Source organism: Saccharomycopsis crataegensis (genome assembly GCF_037102585.1).
Source record: "Saccharomycopsis crataegensis DNA, jcf7180000000083, whole genome shotgun sequence".
NCBI lineage: Eukaryota > Fungi > Ascomycota > Saccharomycetes > Ascoideales > Saccharomycopsidaceae > Saccharomycopsis > Saccharomycopsis crataegensis.
This window is the reverse complement of record NW_027043828.1, coordinates 76152-92227: the sequence shown is the minus strand read 5'-3', so window position 1 is coordinate 92227 and position 16076 is coordinate 76152. Positions and strand designations below refer to the sequence as shown.

General features: G+C 39.4%; 3 protein-coding genes across 3 annotated transcripts; all 3 read left to right on the top strand. All coding sequences in view use genetic code 12, as the record gives it.

Annotated features, from left to right (window-relative positions):
- Positions 1–524: 524 nt before the first annotated feature.
- On the top strand, positions 525–4832 carry SNT2 (DNA-binding E3 ubiquitin-protein ligase SNT2; the record flags this gene model as incomplete). The annotated part of the gene is made up of 1 exon (XM_064996493.1): positions 525–4832. One exon carries the CDS (start codon positions 525–527, stop codon positions 4830–4832), a length of 4308 nt encoding a protein of 1435 aa, XP_064852565.1.
- A 1541-nt stretch (positions 4833–6373) lies between these two features.
- On the top strand, positions 6374–8608 carry DASC09_028890 (magnesium transporter CorA family protein; the record flags this gene model as incomplete). The annotated part of the gene is made up of 1 exon (XM_064996492.1): positions 6374–8608. The coding sequence occupies one exon, from the start codon at positions 6374–6376 to the stop codon at positions 8606–8608; it is 2235 nt and encodes a 744-aa protein (XP_064852564.1).
- A 419-nt stretch (positions 8609–9027) lies between these two features.
- On the top strand, positions 9028–11712 carry DASC09_028880 (uncharacterized protein; the record flags this gene model as incomplete). Its single annotated transcript, XM_064996491.1, has 1 exon — positions 9028–11712. The coding sequence occupies one exon, from the start codon at positions 9028–9030 to the stop codon at positions 11710–11712; it is 2685 nt and encodes an 894-aa protein (XP_064852563.1).
- Between the last annotated feature and the right edge of the window lie 4364 nt (positions 11713–16076).

The following is a 16076-nucleotide window of genomic DNA, read 5'->3' as shown; positions in this document are numbered from 1 at the left end:
TTTCTTTTACATATTACTATTATTATTTCTTTTACATATTACTATTATTATTACTACTATTATTACCATTATTATCTGTTTAGGTCGCCGTATTATCTCTCTCAATTGCTTGGAGAAGCAAATTGGTGGCATGTACCGTTATGTGCCCCTCTTTTTTTTTCGCACTTTTTTTTTTGGCTGAGCATCGCTGGATTATTGTAATTTAGATTTTATTCCTTTATTGGCTTATTTTCCCTATAGATTAGCTGCTACTTGTTGCTATACTTATTGAATATTCTCGTTGCTTTAGTTTTTTTTTTCTGTTGTTACTGCTGTTGTTTCAACCCATTTTGTCATTTGTTGTTGTTGTTGTTTTATTTTTATTTTTTTATTTTTTTTGGAAGTTTCCATTGCCGTTGTGTTTTTCAGAAGCATTTTTTGGGGCGAATAAGGAAGCACAAGAACCATCGAAATAAACCAAAACAAATCAGCACTTCTATCGTGTTGCTTATTGTCTTAAGTAAAGCATTATCAGCCACACAGCAATGTCAACCCCTCGTCCCAAGAGAAGAGCGGTGCAAAAGATAAGTTCTTACAATGAATCAATAAACTCCGTTGAAGATGAACTCCCTATCAACGCTGTGGCAGATTACCAGGCTGCTGTACAAAATTCCAATACTTCATCGCTGATGGTTAGTGAACCTGTGATTACAATGGAAGCCAATGCTAATGATGTCGATCTTCCTTCGTCAGGCAGTAGTAATATTTCCCTCCTCGACCTGCTGAAGGCGGCGACGACCAAACTCCAATCAGCGACGTTTTTCCGGTCAGAAATTCCCAACAATTGGCAGCCTGCTCCTTCATCTGATGGATCACAGAAATTCCCCGTGTTGATGAATATTTCGGGAGCAAATTTTCTCGATGATGCCAAATCGGTGCTCCAATTAGCAGACGGCACCACCACCATCACCAAAAACGACCACATTTATATGATCTCTGAACCCGCTGGCGAACCTTATTATATTGCCAGGGTTATGGGATTTGCAAAGAAGAGAAACCTCAAATCGAATGCCAATTTGGATGCCGTGGATAACTATATGATAAAGGTCAATTGGTACTACCGTCCAAGGGATATCTTGCGACACCTGACCGACTCAAGACTATTGTACGCTACCATGCACTCTGATCTTTGTCCAGTATCGAGTTTCCGAGGTAAAGTTACGGTGAAGTTCAAGGACGAAATCGACGATCTTAATAGCTACAGAGACAAACCGTCGCATTTCTGGTACGAGAAGTTGTTTGATCGGTACATGATTAAGTATTACGACATTTTACCTACTAAGAATTTGATCAATTTACCCAGCAATTACCAGAAAGCGTTAGTGAAACGTTTTGCTTATGTGTTTGTCGAGGCCGGGCGAGGCGATGACTTGTTGGTGACTCCCAAAAATTGCGTGAAATGTAATCAATGGTGCTCGATGACCGATTCCGTGGAATGTGCTAAGTGCAAGGACTACTACCATATGCTTTGTTTAACTCCTCCGTTGCTTAAGAAACCATCACGAGGGTACAGTTGGAGCTGTGCGAAATGCTCGAAGCAGGCGGATGATGAAATGCGGAAAGTTCGTGCTAATAATTTAAGTCTCAAAAAGAAGTATGATAGAAGTGATGCCAGCTCACTAGAATCCATCTCGACCACTGCCATCTCCATAGACCAGTATAATAAAAACAATGTGACAACAAGCACCAGTCCTCCGCCGCTCCAGCCGAGTTTTGAAACGCTCGCATTGGAGTTTCTTGAGCATGATAGTGGATTGACTTTGGAAGAGAGAAGAGCTAAAGAAGAATGGCCGTATCGTTATTTAGGGATGCATGCAAGGTTAGAGGATGTCCTTGATGTCGAAGATCGGCCATATCCACGAGCATCCTCGCGTTTGGGAACCAAGCAACAAGCCAACGTCGATGAATGGTACGGACATCCCGAAGTGTACTATGATCCAGACGAATCGGAGGTAGTTGCCAAGAAAAGACACTACAAAACCAAACGCAAACAGAGCAAGAGCGTTGAAGATACTCCCGCTGCTGCAGGAAAGAAATTGGAAGTGCCAAACGAGTATAAAGGTACCCCTACCAAAGAATTGCCTCCGTGGGTGAAACCCAGACCAGCGGGCTATATCGAACGAGGCCTCGATGATGGGTCATCTTCTACCCTCATGTGGAAACAACCGGCCAAAGAATTGAAACTCGAAAATCAAATCGATACTTTTGTGTTCAAGAAGTGCCGTCCAATAGCCAAGGAATTGAAAATGTTTCATAATTCTCCAAATTTCCTCGATGCAATTTTCAAGACTTTGTTAGATACCAACTTTGATTTCGAGAAAAGTTACAGTATCATCAAGGATTTCACTCGTCAATCATTGAAAGAACCAACGTTCACCTCGGAGGAAGCCACAAGATTCGATGAAGGGGTAAGAAAGTATGGTAGTGAATTGTTGCCGGTTCATCGTCATGTGGGCACCCAGTCATTTGGGATGATTGTCAGATATTATTACTTGTGGAAAAAAACCCCGATGGGCCATTTGATTTGGGATAATTTCCCTGGTCGTAAAAATAAAAAAATTAAGAAGAACGCCAACAAGAGCGATTCTGTTGATTCGATTGCTGATCCAGAGGATGATTCAAGTTATGATAACGATGCCTCAGTCAGACAGCGTCGTCATTACCAGTGCAAGCACTGTAACATTACCAGCTCCACCAAGTGGTTTAGAGCATCTGGGCATTCGGTTGCCCCAAGTGATCCTAAAGAAACCGTGATTGCCTTGTGTTTCAGGTGTGCTAGATTATGGCGTCTTTATGCCGTTGAATGGGAAGACCCGTTTGAAGTGTCCAAGAAATTGAAAGGAGTAGGGAAGAGAAAAGTGGAGCATGAATTGGCCGAAGATGCCATGAGAATCTTGGACGAAAAGGAAAAGACGAAAGTGGCGTTTAGAATCTCCAACGGAGGTAATTTCAAACGAAAATCATCGTCGCCATCCCCTGATGATCCAATTAAAAAACCAAGAAATATCAAAAGTGCTAGTTCTCCATCTCCTTCGGTATCCAGTCAAGTCACATCATCATCAGTCCCTGGCTCTGCTGGCAAGGCTTCTACAACCAAGCAAACTAGAGTAAAGAAAGAACCAAAGGTCAAAAGAGAACCGAAAACTAAAAAAGAACCCGCCACTCATGCGGTTACATCAACATCTCAGACAAAGGTACAATCTACCAATCAAGCTTCTGGAAGGGGAAAGCGTGCTAAAAAGGAAGATAGCAGTGGTGTAACTAATCTAACGCTTCGTTTCACTGCTCCTCAATCACAAAATTCCAATAAGAAATCTGGGCAGTTGGTTACTAATAATGATGATAATAGTAATGAAAGCGACTCTGATAATGATATTACTCCATCGGCTCCAGTTTATCATTACATTTATAACGATCATTACACCTATAATTTTGAAAACTTTGATAAAAAAACCCACGAATTTGATAACTGGTTGCCGGAACCGAAAGACGATTTCACCATTCCTTTATCACCAAAGACCAAGTCTTCGAATTCCAAGGACTCTCCGGGAATTAAGCACATCATTAGCGCAAATGGGTTATTCTCGCCAACGAAACGTCCATGTTGTGTTTGTCGATCCTGTGATGCCGATGACTTGAATGAAATTTTGATTTGTTCCAATTGTGGGTTAAACGTCCATGCCAGTTGTTATGGGGTTGAAGTAAATCCTCATATCAAGATGTTCACCAAAGAATGGTGCTGTGACTCCTGCTCGAACGACCTCCACCCAGTTTGCCTGACGTATTATGGATGTAGCTTATGTTACTCAAAAGAAATCGACCATGATTCGGCGATTGTCGGAGCCCCAACTGCATTTCCAGACGCGTTGAAAAGAACTATCAATTTCAAATGGGCGCATATCATTTGTTCGATCTTTAGTGCCGAGATCAAATTCGAGGACTCCAAGAGTTTACAAGGAGCGGTAAATATGCCGTTGGCGTTACTCAAAAATGAGTTCAGGTTTTGTGATATTTGCAATATCAAGAGCGGGGTGTTGAAGAAGTGTATGTTATGCCAAAATGCAGTCCATCTCACTTGTGCCCAAGACTCCCTGAACTACTTCATTGGTTTCCGCATCATTCCGGAATTGGAATTCAAGGACTACAGTAACATTTTGGATGACGGGAAGTCTAAGAAATTGGTGAAGATTCTTAGTACCGGGGTCGTCGGGGTTCCTGAACCGGTATTAATCTGTAACGATCATCCTAAAGATCAAAATAATGGCGATCTTTTCAAAAATGTCTTCCCACTTCGAGAAAAAGCGGTATGGATCTCTAACGATGCCGGGAAAACCACGCCACAGAAAGCCCCAATTATGAAGTTATACGCCGACGGTTATATGCAATGGAAGGGTGGTATCCAGGGACCTGCGTTGAGATATTACGAACAAGCATTGATTAAAGAAGAATATAGAAAAGGTCAAGTTGGGGAAACCGGCAACGGGTCGCTGAAGGCCAGATGGATAGGCAAAGACCCTGCAACTTCATCAATATTTTTGGACGATCGAAGCAAATTAGGCAGCTTAAGCGATCATCCGCAGCTGTGCTCGACAACGGAAGTTACTTCTAAATACTGTGGGATTATCAGTAATGATAATTGGTGGGAAAGTGATGATGCTGCTGAAGGTGAGACGGAAACCGCTAATTCAGGTTGTGGGTTTTGTGAGAAGACATCACTGGAAAAAACCCCTTTTAAAAAATTGAACTATTTGAAACTTGAGGATAATGCCTACGGTATTGTTGATGAAAATTGAATTTTTTTTTAAAAAAAAAACCCTTCATTTCTATTATATATGAAAATTGTATTGTTTTTGTTTTTGTTTTTTCATTTTTTTCTGGATGGACCATCCATGGTTTCCTATAATGTTTTAATCCTTTGTTTTTATTTTTATGAAATTATTTCTCTGGGAATGAAAATCCCAAATGTATATCTATTGATTGTTTTTATCCTACGAAGACATATGTTGTATCCGAAGCCAGTGTATAATATTTGTAAATATTTCTCTGGATTGCCCTTCCATAAAGAAGCTTTATACACCATTCAGGAAAGAGGAGACTACGTTTAGAAATTATTACTCCCGTTGGTTCTATTTGCAGAACTGCGACAGCTGTAATAGTACCCTTAGCAACTCAATGGCACTTTTTTAAAATGAGTGCGCTATATATATTAGCATGTAACCGATGTTTCGTGACCACGCATTTCAGTTCATGTAAATGTTCCCTAGAGCATATATTCAACAAACTTCGAAAAACAATACCAATATCCCTTCTGATTTATGACCAATGTCAGAAATGGCAGCACCCACGATGTTGGGTGCACTAACCTCATGTGGTCACCCTATGTTAGTCCCTTCCATATACATTGCTTTTTATTAGAGTTGTGGTGTTGCCAGTGGAAGATCCACCCGAGTATCACAATATAAGATATTCTTTTGGTCATACTGTGATGAGATATTGATTATCGGTTTACTCAATGACCATACAAGATATCAGTACCATTTGTATAAAATGAATAAAAAAATGGTGAACGTGAGAGTAGGCATATTCTACAAGAGCTCATAATATTTTATACTTTGCCTGTTCCTGTTAGTTAATATATAGTTTTCTTGAATTTAGAATCCATTGCCGAGTTGCAAACTCATCTAATAGCTTGAGGTTATGAATTTTAATAGCTTTCTGTCATCGATCAGTCACTAATACGATAAAATTGACTAAGCCGTTGACCGTTGCAAATAGACGAGAAGAAGCAAAGCAAAAAAGCAATTGGAAACTGTCTATGTCATCGAATAGAAAAGATTTTGCGCAGTTTTATTTTTTTTTTTTACTTCTTTCACATTTGTGTCTGCCGTCAGAAAGCACGTTTTCTCTGAAAACGGTTAAAAACTCAAAGACAGCTTCGCCATGATTATATGATGAAGCTGGTGCCATCACCCGCAATCTTTAGCAATGCGAGGCTTGATCGACTTTTTGACCCTTAATTAGGTCAGTTGGTGGGATTTTCTCCACCGTCAGCTGGGAAGCACCGCAGGTTCCATGGGGAATGTAATTTAATCTACAAGCTATGACATAGAATAGAATAAGTGCAATAGAGGTTGTTGTGAGGCACGGCTGTGGTAATATGCGTAATTATGCAATAGTCTGCTGATAGAAGAGCGAATTTTTGAGGAAAAAAATTTGTTGAAAAACCACTGTTTATCCGTTTTTTCAATTATCTTTTTGTCAAAGATTATCCACAAATCTTGGCAAAATAGAGAGAACATGAACACAGCAACCGGCAGCTGAACTAACCCTAGCCATGAGTTCTGAAGCAAGCCATAAACATACTGGTTCCAGCCAGAACAACAACAACATTAACAACAACAACGCCAATAATGACATCCCTGCTAATGATGGTAATCACGACGCTGATTATGAGAATTCTCGAAACCTTTTGGCCGGTAACGTTAGTAGAATTGCTAGTCATACTAATAATAATAACGATGAGGGTGTATCATCAAACAATATGCAAAACGCGATTGGCCGTCGTTTGACAAGAACCTCGATTCCCACCTCAATTCCTAGTGCATCTGATGTCGACTCAGAAAACTCTGACACTTCCACTGACACCGAAGAGGACGTGTGGTTTCCTATGGATCCTGAGAATAATAGAGATCACCATGGTATTGATTTTGATGAGTTGCAGCAGTTTATTGATTTCCAAAGGGAAGAGAACCGTAGCTTGCTCAGGGAAAACGGTAAAATCGATGACGATAATGAAGATTACAATAATTTCCACGATGGTCTTTCGGGTGGCAATAATGTGGCTTTTAATAAAGAACGTCGTCACAGGCTCAAAAATAGCAAAAAAAAGTTATCCAAGGCTGCCATGAAGTATATTCCAAAATGGTTACACCATCAAAACGTTGAGGATAACGGTATTGGATTGGTGAACTTGGGAGGCGCTTCCAATATCCACATTGGTAATAATAACGACGTTGCTGGAAGCTTTTCCGATGTTTCCTCAAAACAAGACGCCCAAAAGACCGCGCAAGTTGTGGACTTTGATGACAATATGAACAAAATAGAAGGCGATGACAGTGACGATGAAGCCGATAAACTTGTTGAGGCAATTCCTAATCGCTTTTCTTTGTTCACTTCTGATAGCGAAGGTACTATTCACGCCCATGATTTGCCATCGTTGGTGCAACCTGGCCAAACAATCAAGGATTTATTCAACACCGAAGACCAAAACTTTGTGTGGTGGCTTGACTGCTGTTGTGCCAGCGATAATGAAATCAAGATCTTGGCCAAATCTTTTGGTATTCATCCGTTGACCACCGAAGATATCAGAATGTCTGAAAACCGTGAAAAAGTCGAATTCTTTAAAGACTATTATTTCATCACTTTCCACAGTTTTGATTCCGATAATGAATCGGAAGAGTTTTTGGAACCGATCAATTTCTACATGGTGGTATTCAGATCAGGGATCTTGACTTTCCACTCAACCCCAGTGGTGCATTGTATCAATGTCAGAAGACGTATTAGACAATTGAAGGAATATATTCCGTTGAGTTCTGATTGGATTTGTTATGCTTTGATTGATAATATTACCGATTCTTTTTTCCCTGTCATTAACGCCATTGATTATGAAACTGATGCCATTGAAGCTTCGGTGTTTGTTATTAGAGACGTGGATTTCAGTACCATGTTGCACAGAATTGGTGAGTCCCGAAGAAAAGTTATGACCTTGATGAGACTACTTTCTGGTAAAGCAGATGTCCTAAGAATGTTGTATAAGCGTTGTCACGAGCACGTTATTGATATTCTTCCATCAGCAAGCAATGTCGGTGAAGGTACCATCACCGAAAACAAAACTTTTTCTAATTTAGTGGCCCTCAATAATGCCATATTAGCTGCCGGACCATCGGATTCGCAATCCAATGTGAATGACATCCAGAGAAATAGCTTGACTAACGCTTCTTTGCACCAACCAAAGCAAACTGGTGATGCTACCCCAATCAGTGGACGATCCGATATGGGCGAAACCATTCAGCCTAGAAGCGAAATTGCTCTTTTCTTGGGGGATATTCAGGATCACATTATCACTCTCAATATGAATTTGTCGTCTTATGAAAAGATTCTCTCTAGATCTTACACAAATTACCTTGCCCAGCTTCAAGTCGAGTCTTTCAATTCAAACAACAAAGTCACGGATATTTTGTCCAAAGTTACCGTATTGGGTACTTTGCTCGTGCCATTGAACTTGGTAGGCAGTTTATTTGGTATGAACGTTAAAGTCCCTGGGCAAGGTGTTGATAACCTTGGATGGTGGTTTGGTATTCTTGGGGTGATGTTGTTGTCTGTTGTTGTTGGTTTGATTGTGGCCAATTGGTGGCTTCGTAGAGTTAATACTCCAATTGATGTTGACGATGGTGATGACTCTCGGACATTCATCTCTAGATTAATTAGAAGAGGGAACATGTTGACCGGTTCCGGACCTAGAAATAATGACTCCAATACCCGGTCTATTGTTAGTTTCCCTAATAACTAATAGACGGTCATCCTTGCTCTTTTTATTATTATTGTTATCTTATTATTTCTATTCTTAATTCAATTAATCGTTCTTTCTTGTTTAATCTTTTATTAATATTCTAATGTTTTTGTATTCTCTTGCTTTTCTTACCACTTTCTTTCTTACCTAAACATTTCTGTTCTTTAATATATCAGTGATCTTACATAGACATAATTATTTAACAATAGCAAGGTTTAATTTAGACAATAAGAGCGATATATTCCGATGTTTTACTGAAATAGCATTCTTCCAAAGAACAACAAGAAGCATGCCGGTTAAGTGCCCCTGAACACACACCTCACACACTCCAAAAGTCAGCGAATTTTTCACAACATGGCATTCTTTTGCTATCAGTTTTTTCCATCAGTATCTTTTTTCCTTTTTCCATTTATTTCATTATGGGTTCCATTTATTATTCTGCCAGAGTCAAATCTGTGCTCTCTGCCGATACAATTATCTTGGTGCCTGTTAATAGTGGCAATTCCAATGTTGCCCCGGTCGAACGTCAACTTTCGTTGGCGTACGTCCAAGCTCCAAAGATGTCATTGAACGAGACTTATTCTTTTGAGGCCAGGGAGTTGTTAAGAAAGCTTCTTGTGGGAAAAACTATCAAATTCAAAGTCCTTTACACTTTGCCAGGCCTTGGGGAATCCAAAAGAGAATTTGGCGATATCAAAACTCCGATTTTTGATAGCTTGATCGAATATCTTTTGAACAAAGGGGCTGTAAAAGTGAAGGAAACTAATGATCCATTTGATGAAGATTACTATTTCACATTGCAAGATCTTGAAAATAAGGCCAAGAACGATAATCTCGGTTCTTGGGGCCACCAAAACAAACCTGCTGTCGCCAACGAGTTGATATACGACGAGATCGAAGGATCGAAAACTAAACCAATCAGTGCCATTGTTGAGAAGGTCATCAGTGGTGATAGATTATTAATCAGATTTTTGATTTCTAAGCAGAAACATGTTGTTGCTCCTGTGTTGATTGCCGGTATCAGATCACCAAGATCCTCTTCTGCCAATAGCGATGAAAGCGAGCCATTCGGTAACGAAGCAAAATATTTCGTTGAAAAAAGATTATTATTGCAAGATGTTAAAGTGTCGGTATTGGGAGAGTCTGCTAATGGTGTGTTGATCGGGAAGATCATCCACCCGGTTGGCAACATTGCTGAAAAAGTATTAGAAAATGGTTTGGCTGAAGTAGTTGATTGGCAATCATCAATAGTCGGTGCCAGAGAAATGTCTTTATTAAGAGCCAGTGAAAGATTATCAAAAGTTTCCCAAAAGGGTATCTGGAAATCACACAATGTTGCGAAAAAGCAAACCTCCGCAAAGCAAACCTTGTATTCTATTGGGTCTATTCATGATGTTACGGTTTCTAAAATTGTATCTGCCGATACTATTGTTGTCAGAACCAAAGATGGTGACCAAGAATACACTTGTCAACTCTCTTCATTGCGTGCTCCAAAGAACTCTGATCCTGCCCAAGCGCCATTTGTTCCTTTCGCCAAAGAATTCGCCAGAAAGAAGTTGATTGGCAAACATGTGAAATTGACTGTCGATGGGGTCCGTGAAAAGTCGGAACAATATGATGAAAGACCATTGGTTTCCATAACCTTGAGCGATGGTGGCGATTTGTCCGAGCAAATTGTCAAGGCTGGATGGGCCAGCGTTATTAGACACAGAAGAGGCGATGATAACAGAAGTCAAAACTGGGATATCTTAGTCGAATTAGAAAAAACCGCTGCTGAAAAAAAAATTGGTATGAATGGTAAATTACCACCTGCTGAAAAAATTGTTGATGCTAGTGAAAATGCCGGTCGTGCTAAAACTTACTTGGCCACTTTTGCTAACAGATCTAAGATCAATGCTGTTGTCGATTACGTTTCTGCACCACACAGATTGAGATTGATCCTTCCTAAAGAAGGGGTCAAATTGGTTTTGGTGCTTGGTGGTTTGACCAACAAGGCCTCCAAGGATACTGGTTTATCTAAGGCCGCTTTAGATTATGTCACCAAGAAAACTTTACAAAGAGATGTGGTGATAGACATTTATAATGTTGACAAAATCGGTGGGTTCATCGGTAATTTGTACCTTCCTGGTCAAAAGGCGCCTTTGCAATATAATTTATTGAGCCAAGGGTTTTATGAAATCCATGATTATTCTATCGACCAAACCAAGTTTGCTGATCAACTTTGGGATGCCCAAGAAGAAGCACAAAAACAGAAATTGGGTATATGGCACAACTGGACCGGAGAAGTCGAGGAAAGTGTCGATACTTTGGCCAAGAGTATTGCCGAAACTAAAATCACCAAGAAGTATTACGACATTGAAGTGAATGACATTTCCAATGAAGGATTATTGTCCTTCCAAATCATCAACTCTGAAAGTGAACAATTAGTTCTATTTATGAAGAAATTCCATGAATTCCACATGAACCAGCCAATCAAATCCAATGACAAATCAAAACTTGGCTCAGTGTCTTCTTACCCAAGACTCTTGGATCATATTCCTAAAAAAGGCGACTTGGTGTCTGTTGCTTATTCTAGAAATGGGAAATACTACAGAGGTAGAATCCTCAACTTTGACAAGCTTACCAAGAAATACAAGGTCATGCACATTGATTTTGGTAATTTTGACCATGTTTCTTCGGGTGCATTCCGTCAACTTCCATCTCAGTTTTCTTTGGATAAGCTTCCTCCACAGGGTCACGTCGGGTCTCTTTCATTGATCAAATTGCCACCATCAAAACCAACTAATTACTTGGATGACGCCATAGATTTCTTGGATGAACTAATCATGAACAAGAAAATAATTGCCCTAGCTAACAAAGCCTCTCCTGAACCAGGGGTCGAGATGTCTTTTACTTTGTACGACCCAGAAAAGGCGACCAAGAACGCCAATTACTCGGTCAATAGAGAACTCGTGGAAAACGGTTGGGCTATTGTCAATAAAAAATTGATTCCTTGGGAAACTTCCTTAAAGAAAGAGCATGACAGTTTGCTTGAGCTAGAATTATTGGCCAAGAGTAAAAGACTCGGCTGTTGGGAATTTGGTGACATTGAAGAAGATTTATAGAGATTGTATGTATATGTATGTATATGTGTATATAAATAAAAAAAAAAAGCTCATTATTATTTAAGTTTTTTCATTATAAATGGCAATGCAACAACTTGGTGCTGGGTGAAGCATTTGACATTGTCCTCGGAACTTATCCTGTTAAAAATCCAATTTTCGCACCACCAAAAAGGAGAAAAAAAAAAAGGGAGGAATGATAAAAATACATATTCTAAATAGTACCTGCCAGAAGCTGGTAGTATACAAGTGGTGTTATTGTCGACTTCGTGCGATTAGGGCTTGAAGTAGGGTAAAATCTATCCGAGCGTTGGTGACGGCAGATAGAGTCTAGGAATATCGGATTTAAGATAATTCTGGATTCATACAAGCAATAACTTAATAAAGTTGAAAACGAAGTAAAATAAAAAAAATTTGGATCATTTCATATCTCTCTCGAACACTGATCTTAGACGATAAAATTTAAACTCTTGGAGTATATGGATGAGTTGGGAATCGAACCCAAGACCTATCACATGCGAAGCGAACGCGCTACCAACTGCGCCACACACCCTATAGATTTTTGTTATATTACGATGCGACTAGACTAGATGTAGTTAATGAAAAAACTATATTAAGTAGTTTATGAGATATATAGTTATATAATTAATTAATATATTGAATTTTGTCTTTAAAAAAAAAAAAAAAAAACTATGAAAAAAAATCGAAATTATTGGAAAAAAAAAAAAAAAAAAACCAACATGTCAAGTCCTGATAGTTATAAGAAACAAAGTATTAATTACTCAACTGATCCTACAAATGATCCCCCAAAGTCCTTTACTAGAGATTCATCCCCCTCCGTGGCTGATAATGTCGATATGTCTTCTCAAGGCGACCATCAAGGTCGTGACAACAAGAACGCTGAAATTCATGAAAACAGCGTCGAAAAACCACCGGAAAATGACGAAGATGAATCTTTTGACGATGAAAGTTCCAATTATGGAAGCGATTATTCTTCAAATGATTCAAGGGATGAGGAAAACGCGGTAGAAAACCCAAATCTGCCCGCCGCAACCCAAATTTATTCTTCGATTGCTAATCAAATCGATCCTGCATTATTAGGTAATCAATCACCTAAGCACGCAACGGCCCCTCAACATGGAGAAGTTGAGGATGCGAACTTGGAACAAAAAAACACCAAAAAAAATGAAAAATCCTCCATAAACTCCGAAAAAAACGTAGAAAACTCCACTGAAAACCAATCTGAAAAAAAACAAAAAACCCAAAAAACCCAAAACGCCTTTATTAGTTCCACCTCCGCCCGTTCCTTCGCCTCCGTTGTCGCTTCTACTCTTGCCCCAGAAGAAATGGAAAATTCTTCTACGACCACGGTCAACCCCTTTAATGGGAGGAAAGAAATCGACAGGGAAAATGACCCTCTTTTCCGAAAATTCGCTAACGCGTTTTACTGGCCTTTCCTCATCAAGGACCTCAAGTTCTACTACAGGGAAGTGTTGGAGCACTTCATTGAATGCTACAACAATAATGATCATATTTATCAATCTACACTGTATAAAATCCGTCCAGATGATCCAGACAGAATGATGGAATATCATAATACTTTGTTCATTGTTGAGTACTTTAGCCAACAATCTAGAACAAAGATTGACATGGAAATGAAACGTCTTGCAGGTCTTACCACCAATGAAAAATTACAGCTCTTCAGACAAATTTACAAATTGAACCAAGGTAATTTGCATTTCAAAATCCCAAAACCATTGATGCAAGGAAGCTCCGCAGAAATCCAATTGGCTCTCATTAAATTCGCTTTGATGGACCTAGCTAATCAACAACAACAGCTCCTTGAATCTGGGAACATCGAGGAAACTGAACGTCATCAAAGAACAAAATTGGAGTATGATTTAAGACATTCCCAGGAAGTCATTTATATCAACTCTGATGAAAATGAAATTGTCATTCCTGGAAGTTTTTTCCCTGATTTCCCTCTGCCAGACGACAAATTCAAAAAAAGAAAAATATCATTCATCAATCATATCAATGAGTTTTTACAAATAAGCACTGAAACCACAACTTATAAACCCAAAATTGTGATTGACGAATATGTTGAACGTCATTTTATTGAAATCGAAGTCCAAACTAGTAACAGAGATGCTTTAAACGACATATTGGAGTCCCACTTCCAACAACATAAGATCCCATACGATGCCTTTAATTTTGTTGATTTGCAAGCTTGCATAACATCTGACCCCTTCCAAAGAAATAGATTCTATGGTATGATAAACTTGGAAAAAGATACAGAACTACCAATTATCTCATCCAAGATTTTGAAAATCAAACTCTTGACCCATTGTTTCCACTGTACTAGCTGTGGTTCCAGGAAGCATACCAAGTTCTCTTGTCCTGAGCGGAACTGTATCATCTGTAAAAAACCAGGCCACATTGGACCAGAATGCCCAATTAAACGTCATTCTAAGAAAACCAAGATCACCCCACAAAAAGAATCCCTGAATCAAAATGTTGCACATGAAGCAAATAGCTCCTTCAAAGTTGTTACTGGAAAGAAGAGAACCATTTTGAACAGAGACTCAAAACTACAACCAAACAGAAAGGACCGTTCCCAAAGACAAGTTCCAGATAAGCAGGTTGGGCAAAACCCATTCAATGTCTTAGCTGGAGATACTTCGGAATTGGATATTACGGAACCCGGCGTGGAAGCTGAAGGGAACAACACCAACCAGCCATCTCAAAAGACTGAGAAACCCCAAAAATCATCCACAAATACATCCCCATCATTTACCAGTTCCAATCCTACCCAACCAAGACATTCATCCCCAAAACCATTATCCCCAGTCTCATCCCCTTCAACCACAAAATCCAACACCATCTATTCTCAACATGACACCTCCCCAATTCTCGTGCCAAAAACTCCAGCCAAGGAACCCTCCTCCACTCCTAATAAGAGTTCTCATAACCTGAGTTCTAAGACCCGGAGGACATCTCAAAATACAACTGTTCACCAGAGCAACCAAGACCTGGAACGGCTGACTAAGGGAAACCTGAAAGCCGACAAACATGATGGAGAACCGGTAAATTTACTGGCTTTCCTCGATGAACACTATTCAAGCAATGACGATGATGACTCAGATTATGAACCAGATGATCACCAGAGTGATCACATTGAAATTGACTCCCTGGATAATCCGAATGATGATGATGATAATGACGATGATGAGCTGATATCAGATATCAGCATAAACGAATCCAATTAATCATGACTACCCATAAGAAATCCTTCAATCTAATATCTCAAAATATTCAGAGATATCATTTCACCTCCCAACATCACCTCTCCAAATACAACAAACAGCACATCCTTTTCTTTCAAGAACTTCCGAAAGACTGTGAGGCTTTGATCCGAAACTTCCATCAACATTCCTTTCATGTAAATAATTCCCCTTACCCCCGAGCGGCTATACTATTGAGAAATATCCCCTCCATGGGCACGGTAATACTAAAAAATTTCATTTCCGATAAACTTGAGTCACATCTAACCGGATACCTTACTGATCTAGTAATATCTTGGAATGATGGCAAAACTCTATTATTATTGATAAACCTATACAACCCAACTGGACAACAAAAAGCCCAATTGACTATTCATTCCCAGTTGCACCAGCTACTCGGTGAGTTGTTGGGCCATTTGGCTATCAAATACCCAAACTCACACATCGAAATAGTGGTTGGAGGAGATTTCAACAATATCTTAGAAATTCCAAAATCAAAAAAAAATAAAAAAATTCTGAAACATCTAAAAAAACTAAACGATTTCATTGAATGCTTCAATCTCAAAGACGCTTTCTACCTCCTGCTGTCCAAAGGTCTCCCTTCCACTAACCGAGCCTCAAACGGTAAAAATCGTCGCTTAGATCGATTTTATATTTCTGAGGGTTTGTTGGAGAATACTGCTCTTAGCCAGACAAATACCCTTGGTACTATTTCCACACATGACGAAATTAGCATCAAATTTGCCCTCTCCTTTAATTTAGTGCAACTAGGACCAAAGCGTTTCAAATTGCACAACCAACTAATACCATTTATTGCTAACTCCAAGAAGTTATCACAATTGCCATCCATATCCCATTTGATTGCAGAGATCCGACTGTTAGCACCACTAACAAAAACGGCATTGAACTCTCTCCAACGCAGTGACCCATCTATTTTACCTGACCCTTATGAAAGATTGAACTCTGTTTTTAAACAGAACCCAAACACAAATCCAATTGATGCTTTTGTCATTGCTGGAGATAGGAAACTCACCGATATTCAAGATTTATTGGCCCATGCCACGTCCTATTACAAGGACATTT